Source organism: Channa argus, chromosome 19 (assembly GCF_033026475.1).
Source record: "Channa argus isolate prfri chromosome 19, Channa argus male v1.0, whole genome shotgun sequence".
Taxonomy (NCBI): domain Eukaryota; kingdom Metazoa; phylum Chordata; class Actinopteri; order Anabantiformes; family Channidae; genus Channa; species Channa argus.
The window spans coordinates 12167290-12184976 of NC_090215.1; the positions used below are offsets into that span (position 1 = coordinate 12167290).

Here is a 17687-nt window from a genome sequence, read left to right on the forward strand (position 1 = left end):
GGGGATAGACACTTGTCAGGAAAAACATGTTGTCAAACTGTGAAACTGTCTCAGTATTTACATAGTGAAGGAGAAAAGAAGAATTTCTAGTCTTTCTTCTTTACACTCTCTCTAATTTTGTAGGCTACACGTGCGACATTGACGGCTCACTGTTCGTCCCTGGGTGACTCTCTGAGGAAGGAAAATGAGCTGGCACTGATCATCGATGGTCAGACTCTGAAATATGCCCTGTCCTTCGAGCTCCGCCAGGCCTTTCTTGACTTGGCCTTGTCTTGCAAAGCTGTCATCTGCTGCCGGTAGGGAAGCCTTGTTTATTTCACACACACACACACAGGAACATACACTTGGTACATACATAAAATGTATTTTGGGCTTTGTCTTATTACCTTGCTCTCAAATTGTGTGTTGAAAATGCAGAAAATATACCTGCAAATATACCTGTCTTACCAGTTTTCTTAATTTCTTCAATCATTAACCTTCAAGGTCTGTCCCTCATTTACACGAGTAAAAATAAAGAAAACTTCCTTGTATGAATGGGGAAAAAAGTATCAAATGTCCATGAGTAAGAGCCAGATCAAAATAATTGGCACCCTCAACCATCTCCTACACACCAGTATACGTTTGACCTCTAATGCTCTTCGGGTTAAGTTGAGGTTTTGCACTCTGAAGACACATTAGACAGCATATTTTGTACAAATCAATTTTTGATATTTGTTAAAACATCAATGAATTAGTCCAGTGTTCTAGAGTTTTATTAGGTTTCAAATCACCAAACTGCTCTTTTTGAATAAAGAAACTAAGTCACTAACTAGAGGCACCTACCAAGGAAAAAAAGCACACAAATGTTCAAGAGAAAGTTCCGTTGAGTCTCACCACAAATAGATTAACTCTTACTGTGTTGTGTATACAATACATAGAGAAAGTATCAGTGTGTGAGGCCATTCACAGACCTGCCATGTGTTTGTAAAGGTTGTCGGTTGCCCACGGTCAGCAAATGAATAAGGGTAATTAAAGGCGATCCGGCTGCACAGCAGGAGTAATGTACTACAGTACGGTGCATGGAAATGTTAAAGTTATGACTCATTGAGTGCAACAACACACACAGAGGCGGCATTGCCATTATACATTTCCATTGATACAAAGTGCACTCTGTTCATAGGGTGTTTACTACATGTTCCCTTTTTTGGTCATGTTCCACTCCACCAGCACCAGCTGTGATGTTACACAAAAGAGTTCCCACTAGGCTTTTGTCCGTGTGTGCACAACATGTGTGTACATGTGTGAGTGCAGCCAGGAGGGAAGTAATTGACTCTCCATTGCATATCCAGCCCATATCCGGACTCAAACTGCAAACAGCCTCCAGTTCCTTTCACTCTACCTCCCCTCCATCCCTCTCTCCTTATCCTGACTACAGCTGGTTATCAAACATCAGTTCTTTCTACATGTAAACATGAAACAAGAAAGAAAATATTGAAATCACGCAAAGTACTAGATCGATGTCTGAAGGTTTCAGCTCTTTCTTAGGTTTGTTAAGCAGATCCGGTTGCTTTCCAGTCGTCTTATACAATTTACATTTTTTAGATCATATTTTGTTTTAGTTTATGTACAGCTGCTTGCATGTAAAGATTATTTTACTAAACAATAAAATACTCTAATAGATCATTTTATTTTCATTTTTTTAAATCAGTGGGCCTTAGTCTCTTTTGCATATACAACCCCTTGATACAAAGTTTTTCTTTACAAATTACATTTAGGCTCAACGCTTCAAACAAACCGTTGAGTTGCATAGACAGGGCAAAAAGAGAAAAGAGATTAAAGAAAAGTTGCCATAGATTTATCTTGTAAACCAATGGGAGGTCCTGACCCCCTTGCTGGGAACATCTACTGTACATTTAATTATTAATGTGTGTGTACAGCCAGGGAACATTATAAAGGTGTCTGGAGCTTTAGGTTTGACTTGTAGGCATAGAGATGAATGTGGGTTAACGTCTCACCTACTGTATTGGTGTGATAGGTCACAGTTTGTGAATTTGTGTCTCTCAGGGGCTCGATTCATTCGTACGCATGGGTTCCTGACTTAACTGTGCGTTTGTTTATAGGACTTAGTAGCGGCTTATTTTCTGCTCATTTCCACCATGAAGAGCACTGGGAGCCTTTCATCTCTTCAATGCCACTTTACACAAACCGAGACACTGTTAGCAGTGTTTAGAGGAAAGGTAGAGCGAGACAGAGGCAAAGATAAAGAGAGATTTGTGATCTGAGGCCCAGTGATACGCAAGCAGACGCACTCACACACACTTAAGACGCAAAAACAGGAAAAACAAAGACTCGATCTTGATCCCATCCTTCAGCATAGACTACACAGGCCAAGACTCTGTCTGATGTTAGAAATATCCTGCAGCATGTGGTGGTGGGGAACAGGAGGTGTGTGTGTGTGTGTGTGTGTGTGTGTGTGTGTGTGTGTGTGTGTGTGTGTGTGTGTGTGTGTGTGTGTGTGTATTTGTGTGTTTGTGAATGTGTGTAAATTATGTATGAATATTAATCAGACCACCCAGTCCTGTGATTTCAGCTTGACCGGGACTTGATCCTTCTACCATATTCATAGAAGACAGACCATCTTTATGGCCTGTTGGCTCCAGCCGCTGCTCATCTTGTTTACTGTGTCTTTTTCAAAGCACCACGTTGTTTTCTGTTTGCACGTGATAGCTCGTGCAGCTGCACATAACTTAATTTATCATGAATTTGATTTTGTAATAGCATTATCAGAGGATTAAAAAAATTTGGTAGACACTGAATGTTTAAAAGTTAAATCTGATACAAACACAGAAACAGTCATTGTGAAAGGTTTAGCCTCACGTGTAGTGGGTAGTCCAGTGTTGATTCTTAAGTAACATTACCATGGCTTATTACATCACAGAGGCTCAAATAATTAGTGTAATTAAGGAAATGTATTTAAGATCCAATTTAATAATTGGATTTGGTTAATGCATATAACTGTAGTCAGTAGTAGCGCATTGTTAATTATCTGCTTTATGCTACCTTATCGCTAAACATTAAAGCTAGAGTATCTGATTTTGCAGAAAAGAAATCTGTTCCATCCTTGCTGACTGTTTCTCCAAATGATGTAGAAAACATTTGAATTTGTGTTAAATCAACACCACATTGTATACTAAATGCAAAAGTCATACATTAGGATTATGAAAAATGTGTTTGTCACTCACAATGCACATGACCTACTACAGGGTGAGGAGTACAACGTTTATTTTTTGTACAGGTTTAATCCCAAACCTAGTATCAGTTTTCTCCCATGCCTTCCTCCTTTTTAGATGTATTTGCTTTCACTGTACAGGTTGCAGGTAATAAGGAAAAGACTTACCTAACCTGTGCACATATGAATGACAGGCTGCAGGAACACCTCCTCATACAAGGGTTGTTTTGAAAACAGAGATGAAGACAGACTCAATCATAGTCCCTGGGTCCAGAATCCACCATTGAATGAATGTAAACAGTTTGTGGAGCTGAAATGTTCTCACACAGTCTTTGCCTAAGATCACTACTAGTTAAGCCTTATAATTCCCTGATATATCCCAAAAAATGTAATAATAGCACCATTATCTAAAGCGCAATGGTGACCTATTCAAATGAAAAGCTAGTATAATAATGCACATGGAAAGCAGGATAATGTGTGTTATGGGCTTAGTGCTCTTCACAAACATTTGTGCAGTGTTGATATGATCAGATAAAAAGCTCCAGAAAGTTATTAAATGGGGAAAAAGTATCAAATGTCCATGTGTAAGAGCCAGATCAAAATGATTGGCACCCTCAACCATCTCCTACACACCAATATAAAAACCTTTCGCAAGTTCTTCCCCTGGCAGACGGTGGATTAAATAATGAGGAGGAAACACCACATCCAAAACCTCTTTAATAAAGCCAAACAGAGAACCAACTCAGGAGAGGGAACACCATGTCATGGAGCTTTCCATTTCACAGATGCAACCCATGACTCCATAAAATTAAACATATTCCTAGTACTTGAACTAATGCAGCGTGACACTTCACCATCGTGTCTCAGTGGCCCCGAGGCGAAGCGTCTGTAATCCAGCCTCCCTGTCTCCATTGTCAGCGAAGAGACAGAACCGGTTATAGACACAGGATCAGTGGTACAGGTCAAGAGGGTGGAGCACCACTGGAAGCTCCCCAAACACACACACACACACACACACACACACACACACACACACACACACTCTCTGAAGCAGAGTCACACACATGTAAACGCATAAACATGAGCTACACAGAGTCTTGACAGTGAATCATTGTTTCCTAATACCTGGTGAAGAGCAGTAAACAGAGCTGTGTGTGCTCCTTCCAGCCTCTAATCAATCTTTCTCTTTCCCCTTTAAACTGTTTCCCACAGTTAGTTTCACAAGATGTAGTCCTTCTTTTTCAATTGCTGGTCTTATTTCACATTTAATAGGAAGCTACCATATTTACCATTCTTCCTATTTGTGCTCTGCAGAGTGTCTCCCCTGCAGAAGTCAGAGATTGTGGACATGGTGAAAAAGCATGTGAAAGCCATCACGCTAGCAATAGGGGATGGTGCAAATGACGTGGGAATGATACAAACAGCTCACGTCGGAGTGGGCATAAGTGGCAACGAAGGAATGCAGGCCACCAACTCTTCTGACTACTCTATAGCACAGGTGGGATGCAGACACACAGAACATATACATTCATGCGTGGTCAGGGTTAATACGGTTACAGGCTTTAAATAAATACATATAATGGATACACATGTGCATATTTAGGCAGAGCACTAAGTCCTTACCTGCTCATTTTTCAGTTGATACTGACCTTTGACCTCGCTTTAGGGGAAAACTGAAGAAGAATTTACTCACAGGGGTCACTCAAGTATCATGTTGTCAGTGCAAAGTCACAGCTCAACACAAGTGGTTAAAATGTTAATCTAAAAGTCACCAAGCATGTGCATATATTGTATTTTTACGTCTTGGCAGCATGAGAAAATCCCCTCTTTGCATTGATATTTGTAGGCAACGTTTCGCATCTTTTGGGCTCTTGTTTGAGTTAGTTATTGCACAGCCCCTGTACATCTAATTGTTCAACATATCGTATCAACTTATCATTTTCCTTAACTCTCTCTCTTCTCCCCATCACATTGTCAACATCCTTTTTCATCTTTTTTTGTCTCGATTAGTCAAGTCAGAAATGATTCAGTCTTTTTTTCTTTAAATACCTCAGTCTTTTCTCTCTTTCTCTTTCTGATGGTAGTTCTCCTACTTGGAGAAGCTGCTGTTGGTCCATGGGGCCTGGAGCTACAACCGTGTCACCAAGTGCATCCTTTATTGTTTCTATAAGAATGTGGTCCTCTATATTATAGAGGTAAGAGCTTTGGCACTATACCCTCACTGCATACACACGCTTGCACACACATGCACAGTTACATTAACTGAGACGTTTTGCAGCTGTTTGTCGACATGGCTGACAGTGATAGATGAGGCGCCCTTCTGGTGTCTGCTTTCTGTCTCTTTTACGTACACACACACAAAGGCACACGCATACACTTGCGCAGAAAGAACGCGTGTTTACATCAGCAGTGGCGAGACCTTGGCTCCAAGGGTCGACAGCTTTATGTATGTGTGTTGAAGGGGCACACTGCAGCCCTGGCCTGCCTGTTATGACGAGTATTTGTCAGCTGTGCTCTTTCCTTCTCCCCACCCTCTGTCTCACATTAAGGATGCCAGCAGGTGCAGGTCCTCATGGGAGCTGTAGCCTGTAGCCTACTGTCCCACTCACACCAGCGCTGTGTGTGTACAGTATGTGTGTGTTACCATGATTATCTCACACAACTGGCCTCCTGCAGGGCACTGTAGGCCAAAGGTTAGGCACTGTCTCTGTTCACTTTGTGCTGACAGAATAAGGGGGATGGGTGTGTTTTCTGTTTATCTGACCTAACCCTTAGGCCTTATGCTCCACTGGATGTGCCAGGAATGCCACAACTCCTATCATTGTCAATCCCAAACTTTTTTCTCTATCTGCCCTCAGATCAGCCTGTGTCTGCTGTGTGTGTGTGTGTGTGTGTGTGTGTGTGTGTGTGTGTGTGTGTGTGTGTGTGTGTGTGTGTGTGTGTGTGTGTGTGTGTGCGAGTATGTGTGTAAGGCGCTAATAAAGGCTTCCCCTGGGCCAGAGTTACATTTAGAGGCTGTTTTGGTAAATGAATTTCTACAAAGTAAGAAAGTGGCTTAGGAGCCAACCACAACCTACGTGAGGAATGCATCCAAATCCTGGTGCCGAATGGTTTAATGGAGTTACAGGAAGTGAAAAGACTATACTAACATACTTTATATTGAAATTTTAAATTTTATTATCAGATGAATCAAGACTCTGTTTCAGCCAGTGGTATTGTTTCCAGAGCTCAAGCACTTTCTGAAATTAAAAGCCTAATTCCAGTGAAACCTTCTACTTTCTGATGCAGCCATGATGATTACACCTTTTCTGAAAAGTGTTTCCTGAAGAGATGGAAATGGATTTCCCATTAACTTATTATGCTGTTTTTCCATTGAAGATTGAAAGACAATCTTGAAAGCCCCATCTCAGTTTGCTCTTTAATCACAGTGGGTGTCTACGGTTATTGCACACCACATGGTCTTAAACTCTTGTTCAGGTCAAGCAAATTTAGAACTTCTCCCACAGTTTTATTGAACAAATTGTTTTGGCCATTTGTTCGTAAATTTTACAAAAAATAAAACAATTCCTGGAAAATAGTGGATAAAAATGTTTGTATCCACCAGGAGTCAATGTTGCATTGTGTAAGTTTGGTGACTAAAGCTCACACTGGTATGCATCTTGCTGTATGCACTTTGACAATTTGTAAAGATCAACACTTTGCTGGATTTCAGATTTTTTCATTATGCATTATGCTGCAGTAACACTGACAAAGACCACAAGCTGAGACATGTTGCTCTAGCAGTAAGTTGTTCTTTATATGCTAGGGTTGTTAGTTCTCTTTTCACATTTTATCGTGTTTTGTATAAAATGCACTATGCACAGCCATCACGTTCTACTGGTTTATTCTGCTATGTGTAATATGAACATAGGCCTAAATTTGGCCATCTCCCTACCTGCTGTTTCCACTATCAGTACCTCCCTAAGGCAGATTTACTCTCTGCTATTGTTGCTCTCATCCCTTCTCATCCCTCTCTTTGTGTCCCAGCTCTGGTTTGCCTTTGTGAACGGGTTCTCTGGCCAGATCCTTTTTGAGCGCTGGTGTATAGGTCTCTACAACGTGGTGAGTATCTGCCTTCACAAACAATCTGTTTTTTGTTTTTTGTTTTTCCCATTTTTCCAACGTCTACCATCAGACTCCCGTCCCTGTTTAACTGAGTTGAGGCTAAGTGCTCCCTTTTGCTTTCTACATTGGGTCAATCAATCTCTTTGTTGTCTTATCACCGATGTTTCTAAATGCCACAGATGTTTGTATGCACGCATGTGTTTTTAATGTGTGTTTCCATGTGTTTTGGTGATCACTGTGTGTACTTTTAGATCTGAGTACAAACCTTCAGGCTTTCCATTTTTAAGACATTACTAAATTCCATTAATGTGGTCACTCTGATATAAACAGATTGTCCAGCTAATCAAAGTGTATGTGTATATGTATACAATTTGTGACATCATTAAATTAATGGTTCTATGTGTATCTTATGTGCAATCCAGATATTTACAGCACTGCCCCCTTTCACTCTGGGGATATTTGACCGTCCATGCAGCCAGCAGAACATGATCAGATTCCCACAGCTCTACCGGATCACCCAGAATGCAGAGGGCTTTAACACCAAGGTACACGCACACACATTTATAATCCGCAAACAGACACACTCCGCACATGCTAAAATCAAAGCTTAATAAGTAATTTCTGCACGCTGCGTGCAACTCCACATGCCTTGTGGTTCCTCTGCGGATTGATGAGTGATGCCTACTGTTTGTTTGGGACACCAGCGAGTAAACAAGAGTGGCATGAAGACTGGGGTGTTTCTATGGCAACCCCTAATGAGATTCATAGGCCAGAATAAGGAAGTCTTTCATTTTATCCTACTGACCTACTGTATGTGTGTTAATGTGTGTGTACAGTAAGGGGGGGCACTTTGATGGCAGAAGTTGTATGTTTCTGAAGTTGTGTATTGCCGTTTTTGTAATTTTTTTATGTGTTAGGGAGTTCGGAGGCATGTTTATGCTTTGGCATTAGTTTGCACTGACTTGTTTTCCACTCTCGTCTTCTCGTTCTGTCTTGCAGGTATTTTGGGGACACTGTATCAACGCACTGATCCATTCAATTATTCTCTTTTGGTTTCCTCTTAAAATTTTAGAGCATGGTAAGTTACTATCCTCAGTAACTCATCTACACTCAACTTATTATGGGTGTTAAGACTGTTAAGACATTTATATGTATCTGTGTGTGTGTGTGTGTGTGCGTGTGTGTGTTCACCACAGACTCTCCCTTCAGTAATGGTCAGGGAAATGACTACTTGTTTGTTGGAAATATGGTCTACACAGTAAGTATCTTATTTGTATTTTATGTGTGTTTATGTGTCTTTGTTTATATCCTGTATGTAATTCTGTATATTTTAGCATCCATTTTTTTCTGCAGAGTATTTGTGTACACAGCAGTACTGTGCAGTGTCCTCAGACCTGTTACAAGTCTCAAGTCAATCTAGTCTCATCTAGGCAGTGTGTCTCCTCTTGCCCTCGTCTGTCTCTTCTCTCTGTTCACTTCTCTTGCTATCATTTTACTCCCGGCTATCTCCTGTCAGTCTCTGTTCTGTTTATTTGTTGTGCTATGTGTGTGCAGGCTGCAGAAAGCTTTGGGGGTCCTGAGTATTTTAACAGACATTGCTGAGCTCACTATAAAACATTAATGTTTATTATCTCCACAGTTGCCAGTGAATTAATCCTGTTTTCTGTATTTTTATTTGCCCTCCCTCTCCCCTGTGTTTGTGTAGTATGTGGTTGTTACAGTATGTCTGAAAGCAGGAATGGAGACCACCGCTTGGACCAAGGTAGGAACATTAACACACTCTCAGTATACCACACCACATGTCCTGTGTGTTACTCAACTGTTAATAAATAAAGAGAATTTTAGTGGGAGCGTTTTCATACGACCTGGGCTAAAAGTTTCAAAGCCAGTGGAGGCAGAGGAAGAGATGTGGCTCACCTTGGTCTTGTGGTAGAGGCCTCTTAAACTGCAGTCACTTGCCCTGCTTTTTCCAACCAGGACACATGTGGCTGCGATTTTTTTTCCATTGCAGTGTTAAAAACTTATCCACTTACAGAAAATCTGTACTTATGTCAGTCAAACACATTGACCATGAAGCAGCTTTGGGAAGTGTTGCAGCTGCAGGGATTGGCCGTCATGACATGTTTAGACAAGATGCAGATCAGAAAACAGCGACCTAACCGTGTGTCAGATGGATCCAATATAAAGAATCATTTTAGCAGAACACTTTTGATTAAACAAAACGAAGCCCAAAGTTCTTTCTCAAGAATGTTCTCATGAGAAATATAAAAAAGTGTTGTTGTCACTATTTAGAATTCAAAACTAGAAACAAGTCATTTATATTACTGACACTTGTCTGCATCCAGAATTTCAATACTACGTGTTACTGCAGTTATGTACTAAAGAGTAGTGGGAATCCCAGGAAGAAGCAGCAGCAACTAGTATAATTAACACTTATTACATCAATTGGCAGTTGTATGTCTCTCAGATTAGGAGCAGCAAATCCCTCACAAGCAATGTTATCATACATGAAAGTAGTGCAGCACACTGTCAAACTGTACCAGATAATAGATGTGGGACCGATGCATTATTGTGTTAGAAAAAACTGCAGTGTGCTCACAAAACTTGAACATGATTTACATGAACTTGTTCACAGAATGATTTGAACAAGGAAATGACCGATTAAAGAATAAACCAACTTTTGGTACAGGAACGACATAAGCAAACGTGGATGCAGAGTTTAAGAGAGCACTAGCTGACATCATACACACTGTAGGAGATAGATTATCAGGATGCACAGAAAGTCGAGCGCCGACACCTTTGTCCGTTCATCTGTCCACACAACAGCCTGTCAGTAATCAAGCAGGGTCCCACTGGAATTCACACAGTGTCTTGCTGTGGTGGATCACAAAGTGGGGAGAAGACTAGGGGAGAGGGGAAGGAAAGGTTGTCTATATTGGGTATGAGCTGAATGTAAACTATTTGACCTCACACTGTCTTTCTTTTCTGTCTCTTAATCTCCATCCTCCCTTTGGCTCTTCCTTGTATCCCTTTTTGTGTTTGTTGTAGTTTTCTCACCTGGCAGTATGGGGAAGCATGGCCCTCTGGATGGTCTTCTTTGCAGTCTACTCTGCCATTTGGCCCACCATCCCCATCGCCCCCGACATGCTGGGCCAGGCAAGTTGCTCTCTATAAACATCTGTCACTCATGTAAGTAAGAGATGGTGATGGGGGTTAAAATAGCCCTTCCCTCTAAATCTCTTTTCTGCAGCCTACAACACCTGCCACTCCCGTCCTCACGGTTGCCAATATATGGCGCCTTTGAGACTCACCTCTTGGGTGTTCACAGCAGTACTGCTGCAGCGCCAGGGGGAGATTTATGCTCCACCAACCGCTCTCACCAGGCTTCCTGCACCTGCTGCGTGTCACCCGAGCCCCTATCTTTTACTGCCCTCTGTGGAGGTGTTGATTCAAGAGGGTGGGCTGCTGCTAGTAGTGATGATGGTGTATGCTAGGGAGCCCTTGATTGAGAGACTCAATTTAGAGTCTGGGGATGAAGACAGGGGTGAAGTGAGGTGGCCCACTGAGTGAGTAGGGGAAGGGAATAGGGCCATCTCAACTGCCCTCAGCCCATTAATTCAATTTGTGTCAGAAATCAGGAATGCGGTCAAATTTCTCTGCAGCTGCTCAGTCTAAGTGGGGAATGGTCAGGGACAGTCAACCACCACCCCCCAAACCTCCATTGCGCCCTCCTAACTACCCTATTACCTCTCCTATTTCCCCTGCTGTTGTTATCTATATTTCCATCCATGGGGAAACAAAATGGAAAAGAGCCGTATGATTTTGAAACTTTGTGCGTGTCAGAGGGGCACTACATGTGATTTGTGTCGAAGTAGTGGAGAGCAACTGTCTGTTTCTATGGATATAACAAAGCAAATAAAATCATTTAGCATTCCTCTATCCTCCAAGTGTATGAAGACCATGTGAAATAGAGTGTGTCCCATGCTGTAAAAATGAAATGTGTGTATCGGTGTGTAGGTGTTTGTCACTGACAGGAGGATGTGTGAGCCCATTTGGATTGTCTGTGGTTGGTTGTGTTTCCAGCTGCTGGAGAATATAATTCTTAATGGTTTCCCGGTTATTTTTTCCTCTTGCCTGTCCCTCTGCAAAGCGAATTGTCTTTAAATCTCGGGATCAAACACACGACACAGAAAATGCGTGATATAGGAAGTAAGGTGGTAGACATTAAAGGCAACATAGTGCATTAAGTGTATGTGACTGCAGACTTAAATGTTCAAACATAGAAACATTTACTTCAGTTTGTGAAAAACTGCAGAGCTCTTGCAGATAACCAACAGGGAGATGTTGGGTAATAATGTTGGGGGATTTATAAAAACAGGTGAGGACAAGCAGCAGAAGATTTAGTCACTAATATTGAAAGGAAATTGTGAAAGAGTGAGATTTGGAGGGAACCACAGGAGAAAGAGATGTGTGGGAGTAAGAAGCAGGGAGACCAACAGACAAATTGAGACAGTGGTTAGGCATATGATTAATCCCTGGAGACGGACTAAAGATAAGGGTCAAAGGTCAACGAGGCTGGCTACAGCTGGACTGCAGAGACTGCAGTGGGGGGATCTGTGGTTACTCCCTAGCATTTTTATCTTTATCATCATAGGAACATTCAGCTGTGGCAATACTCTGTTAAATCTAGTTTGTGGTGTAGATACAGTGTGAGAAAGCTGTTAAATATGTCTGACTAACAATAGGGGTTTTCAGCTTTGGCTAACTCTGATTCCCCAATGTTCTGTAGGACTTTCACTTTACTTTGTGGAACACGTTTTCTGTGGGGGTTACTGAGAAAAATAACATAATACTCCGTTTGAATTGAATTGAATATACAAGTAAAATTGATGGAGCCCGTGTGTTGTCATTGCAGGCTGGCAGGGTGATGCAGTGTTGGCACTTCTGGCTGGGTCTGGTCCTAGTGCCTACTGCATGTTTACTCAAAGACTTTGCTTGGACTGCGTAAGTAGAACACATTAAATAGAAATACATGGAAAACTATTTGCCTTAACTGAAGCATTTACATAACCCATATTGAGTCTATGTCAACACTTACGCACACTTCATATTAGGAATCACACGTGTGTGCAAAGTAACACATTCAAACTTTCCTTAATTTGTGTGATGAGATTATTTCTGCTTTACAGCACACGCCGCTCTGTGAGGAAGTCTCTTCTAGAGGAGGTGCAGGAGTTGGAGGCACGAGCCGTTGACCCGGGGGCAGCTGTACTTAGGGATGCCAGTGGCCGCAGGTATATAACATGCTCCTCTGGAAGCATTGTGAGATCTCGCTTGCATTTATGTCTAGTTTTATTTATTGGCAGTTTTTTCTGTTGATTTCTGATGAGTGTTTTTATGTTTAAATTTTTTTGATGATGAGTTTTTTCAGACAAGCCTGCATATAATTTTTAAGAACATGTACGGATTCAGTATTAAATTATGTTTGTGTACGTGTGAAACCATCACTGCCTGGTAGCAGTGTCCACAGGACTGAAGCCAAGGCTGTGGTCCCATAGAGCCAGAGCTGTCACATGGTCACAAAGGTAGTTTCTGGTTTTGAACTGTCTCACTGTGTGAACTGTGGCCTCATATGACCTTTGTCCTCAACTGCAAGCTGCTTTAATGAGTTTGCCCTTTTATAAATAATACTCTTAATACTAGTGTATTTTTTAAATTTTATTTTTCTTCTGTGTCCATTTTTCAAATCTTCCTTTCTTGGATTTCTTCATAGATGGATCAGTTTGAACTGCTATACAGACCTGGTGTGTTTTGTAGATTTGTCTATAGTTCTCTCTTTTTCAGCCTTGTGTGTGGTGTCACTAGAGTTGTGTTAGACGAAGTAAATTGTTGCTTTTGTCATACATTTGTGTTTATTGTCATGGTTTCACAATTTGGTAGCAGTGGTAGAAAGGACCTAAGTACATACTCCTGCTTTATGTAATTACAGTGTTGAGGTACTTGTAGTTTGTTTTCATTTTCTGTTAATTGATTTTATATTTATGGTACTTACAGCTTTAGTGACAAATTGCTTTGTTGGTTCAGTTGGTTCAGTTTACAGAAACAAAAATCCAAAATGGTAAAAACTACCCAATTACAATTTGGTAAAATTAGCCTCATGTTGGGTGTGTCTGCAATTGGGTGTGATTGTACTATATAAGTACTTTTGATTAAATGAAGGATCCAGGTACTTTTTCCACCGCAGTTGGTTAAGGATGTTAGTATGGATTAGATAGACTTGTCTAATACTCTGACATTATGACTTCCAAGTAAGTAAGTCACCAAGACAAGCTTCTTTCTCACAGCAGCGAAGAAGTCTGAGGCTTGTTTTCAGGTTGAAGAGAGATTAGTGGGTAACCACACTGCTCCTCCTGACCCCCTGCTCAGGGCCCCACCCTGAACTGACCCTGCTTTTAAACCCAAGATCCGTGAATCCTCTCCAGTTAGCATTAGAGAAGCAAAGTAAGGGTGGACAGAGAGGCAATGGAGCAAAATGGAAAAGAGAACATCTGTGTTTGTAGTTCCTGGGGAGGTCCAGGGATGGACATAGGAAAGGGGTGGAAAGGCAGAGTACAGGAGCACCTCATGGGAAGAGTTCAAAAAGAGCACATCCTTGGGCCTTTTTGAATCAGAAGGTATTCAAAATGACACATCGCTGCAGGAGAAAGGACAACTTGAGTCATACTACTGCATGAGCCTTTAATTATTCTTTTTTTTATCATTCAGGCAGCACTGTCATCTCTCTAACATTTCTCTAACTTTTTTGTGCCAAAGACTTCTTGAGCACACAGAGCCCCTCATTTGTTTCTTAGATTTTTTTTTACAAACAGTCCAGTGAAAGGTTGCCAACACTCTCATACAGTATTAAACATTTGCTAGCTGATTTTAACCTTGGAAGGGCTAGCTGCAATCCACTGGTGATCATCACTGCTGTAAATTACCCTTGTGCTTCGTTGGCAAAAAAAAAGTAGAAAATTTACGCATTCAAATAAAACTGGCAAATGTTGATTTCTTGACGTTGATATAAATGTGTTTCCTTTTCCATCCAGCATTTCTGTCTACTGACTTTAATGGCCATAATGATGATGTTGAGACAGGAAAGAGGTGTACAAAATGAACAAGTGTGCTTGCTTGCATTTGTGTGCAAAACCTGGAAGGTGTTTAGTTATTTTTGGTCACGGGAGGAGAGGAGCCGTGACGGCGTGTGGTCTCAGAACAGAGGATCCAGTCTTCTTATTGAAAAGGGGGGAGTTAAGAGGAGAGGAGAGAGGTGTGGGAAGTGATGAGGGAGGGTGAGGAATAGTTTACTGTGGATGTCCCGTTACTGTGCATGCAGTTTATGATTTACTGTGGGGTTAAATTGAATGTTAGAGGCAGTCAATGTCAAATCCGCTTCCTACCAACTTTCTGGTCTTAAATCTACTTTAATTGAACTAAGTGTTTTTACTATGTGTTGATACCTGAAGTTGAAATTTGTATTTGCTGCATTTATTCTGTAAAGTAAAAATAACACTAATAAGTATGTGGTTCAACATATTTCCCAATAGCTAGTGATGGTGTTGTGAAGTAGAGTGAATGTTGAAGATACTCTTTTAAATCATCTTTTATCAAGTGGTTATGTGCAATGACTGTAACCATTCTGCCTTTCTATTCTCTCCAGTCTAAACGAACGAGCCCATCTGCTGACAAGAGTCTTTAGGAAAACGCCTTCAAGTGTAGGACGCTCAAACTCAGTGCAGCAGACTGTGTCACGTGAGTTTTCAAAATACTACAACATTATTGTAAACCTACTGTAGGACTACTTTAACAAAGTTCATATCATATCAATTGAAAAATTAATCAGAAGTTTATTTCTTTGGGAAAATGTGTTATTGAGTTGTGTCTGACAGATTTTAATTGAATGTTCTGTTCATTTTTATGATGAAAATCGTGCTATAGAGTTGAGTCTGTGTTTCCTGCTTATGTGTTGCTCTGCAGATTCCATTTTTAAACAAGATCACAGAAAAGTTTTAATTTTCTGCTCCTCTGTTGCTCTGCAGATGGTTATGCCTTTTCTCAGGAGGAGCACGGTGTGGTGTCACAATCCCAGGTGGTGCGGTCCTACACCACAACCCGCGAACGCCCCAGCCTCTAACCCTACCCCTGACCAAGGCTTGGGCTCACCATAGCAACGGGTGTCATGATGACAGTGGAGAGAGACTTATGTGTCACCCTCATGCTGGGTGACCAACCCTTGCTGTGGGCTTACTGGAACTATGGCCTGACCCCTCACGGTCATGGTCGGGCATGGAGGCCCCTGCTAGTGCACAGAGGGACTGACTTAAGAAAAGGGACCAGGCTGAATTTTTGAAATAAACATTCGCCAAACTCACACAAGCTGCACAGGCATGAGCAATCATATCCACGCACCCGACCAGTCAAACTCAGAGACTGCTTATATTATCTGTATACTCCTTCAGAGTGGGTTTGGTTCATGCCACTGTGTTATTGTTTTTGAGTGTGTGTGTGTGTTTGAGAGATTTGAGAGAGTTTGTGTGCATTCCAGTTTGTCAATACCTGCCCATGCATGTATGTCTGCATGCATTGGCGCTCATGTGTAAGTGTGCATGTGTGTGTCTGTCCATGTGTGTGTTAGCTTCCACAGTTCCCTCTCATTTGGCTCTAATGAGGTCAGTTAGCTCTTCTGTCCGGGGGGGGGGGGGGGGGGGGCATCCCAAAAAAAACAAAATGAACACACTCACATACACACAAACACTCATGTGCTAATGAATTCCTTATAAAGGGAGGGAGGGAAGCATAGACCAAGGATCACTGCATCCCTGCAACCTCAGCTACAGGCCCACTTCCCATACCCTTGCATTGCCAAGCTGCACTGCCAAACACAACAGAGATGCCACTGAGGAAGAACTCTCACCCCAAAGTGGAACAGACCGCCCACCCCCCAACCCTTCAACCCCTCTGACCCCAATGGGACCTCTCTACTCTCACTTCTTATCTCTACATCTCCCCACTGCTTCGCACCTTCAGCGTCTCTCCTCTGCTGTCCATCTCGTCATTCTGGCCAGTTCAAACACCCACTTTCTTTTTCCTGTTTTAAGCTGCTCCTGCGATTCCTGAGACCGCCTGTTAAGCATTGTCAGCTGATGTAGAAACAGTAAGCCTGTCATTAGCGCTTTCGTCTTAAGTTCTGTTGGTAGACTGTTTCTTCTTTTTTTTATTGAAGTGTACTATAATGTATATGTGCTATTATTATTTTTCATTAATGCCTGTTTTTGTACTCATAATGTGTTATAGGGAACATTATACTTGAACTAGCACTAATAGGCATCCAAACAGAAAGGATCTGATTGAGACACTCTCTTGGATCATGTTCCTGAATGTAGAGTCCATTGTGTGTGTGCTCTGCATGGAGGACACTCTGGCTCAGGAATGCTAGACTGACAGGGTGGGAGAGGGGGGTTGTCCATCTGAGTTCTTGATTAAATCTAATCAATCCATTGCCTGACTAAATGTCTCCATTTGTTGTCTGCTTATCAGCGTTGCCGGGTTTATTAAGTCAACCTATGGCTACAGTGAAGCCAGCATTTGCCCAAAATTGGTCAAAAAGTGTGTCAGAATTTCAACCTCTCCCACGCTTCTTCTCTAAGCTCAGGAGAGTTGGTGCAGACAGACCATTAGCCGATTAATAAAACTTCCAAGCCTTTGGACACTGGAGATCACTTTCCCACCCACCTTCCTGGATGTGGCTCAGCCATGAGCGACTGCAGCTGCTAAAGTATGGAGAATCCATCGGGCCGGCGCTGAGCAGGAACCAGAGAGCCATTTGTGCTTTTCAACTCCTCCCCAGTGACTCCCCAGTGAACAGTCTGCTCCGCTTTCCACATTACTGTAGCTGAGTTTCTGGATGATCATGCCAAAACTACACCTCCAATCCATCATAGTTTTGAACTGTCAATTGTTGCGGTTTAATGTTCACTCTCTGTGTCGGCAGATGTGACAGGTATTCAGTCTGTCCTCTGTGGGTGGTAGAGCCATCTGCAAATGTGTGTAATTAGTGTTTCTAATAGCTTAAGTATGTGTTTGTGTTTCAAGAGGATTAAGAATTTGAGATAGTTCTGTGCAAACCTCATTTCACCTTACAGGTTTGTTTTTTGTTAAGCAAGCCTTGTCTCCAAGTGTGTGTGTGTGTGTGTGTGTGTGTGTTTAAATGCCACTCACCCAGAGAGGCAACAGGAATCAGGAACACAAAATTTTCCCTTCAGGGTTTGAAAACACAGAACATTGCTTGTTTAATAGAAGGTGATAAAAACTCAAAACTCAAGTCTCAAAATGCTTC

General features: G+C 41.8%; 1 protein-coding gene across 10 annotated transcripts in view; it reads left to right on the forward strand.

Annotated features, from left to right (window-relative positions):
• The window catches only part of atp8a2 (ATPase phospholipid transporting 8A2), a 42618-nt gene extending 25769 nt beyond the window's left edge, over positions 1-16849 (forward strand). For 8 of the 10 annotated variants that reach the window (XM_067485314.1, XM_067485316.1, XM_067485315.1 and 5 more), the window contains 13 exons: positions 124-296; positions 4523-4706; positions 5293-5403; positions 7235-7309; positions 7735-7857; positions 8312-8390; positions 8509-8570; positions 9018-9074; positions 10361-10468; positions 12228-12316; positions 12502-12606; positions 15012-15103; positions 15391-16849. In XM_067485314.1, coding sequence (XP_067341415.1) covers positions 124-296; positions 4523-4706; positions 5293-5403; positions 7235-7309; positions 7735-7857; positions 8312-8390; positions 8509-8570; positions 9018-9074; positions 10361-10468; positions 12228-12316; positions 12502-12606; positions 15012-15103; positions 15391-15485 — 1353 coding nt within the window. In that variant the 3' untranslated portion in view covers positions 15486-16849. Of the gene's footprint in view, positions 1-123; positions 297-4522; positions 4707-5292; positions 5404-7234; positions 7310-7734; positions 7858-8311; positions 8391-8508; positions 8571-9017; positions 9075-10360; positions 10469-12227; positions 12317-12501; positions 12607-12830; positions 12898-15011; positions 15104-15390 lie in introns of all 10 variants that reach the window. The other 2 variants (XR_010911677.1, XM_067485319.1) reach the window with 2 other exon arrangements.
• The last annotated feature ends 838 nt before the right edge of the window (positions 16850-17687 follow it).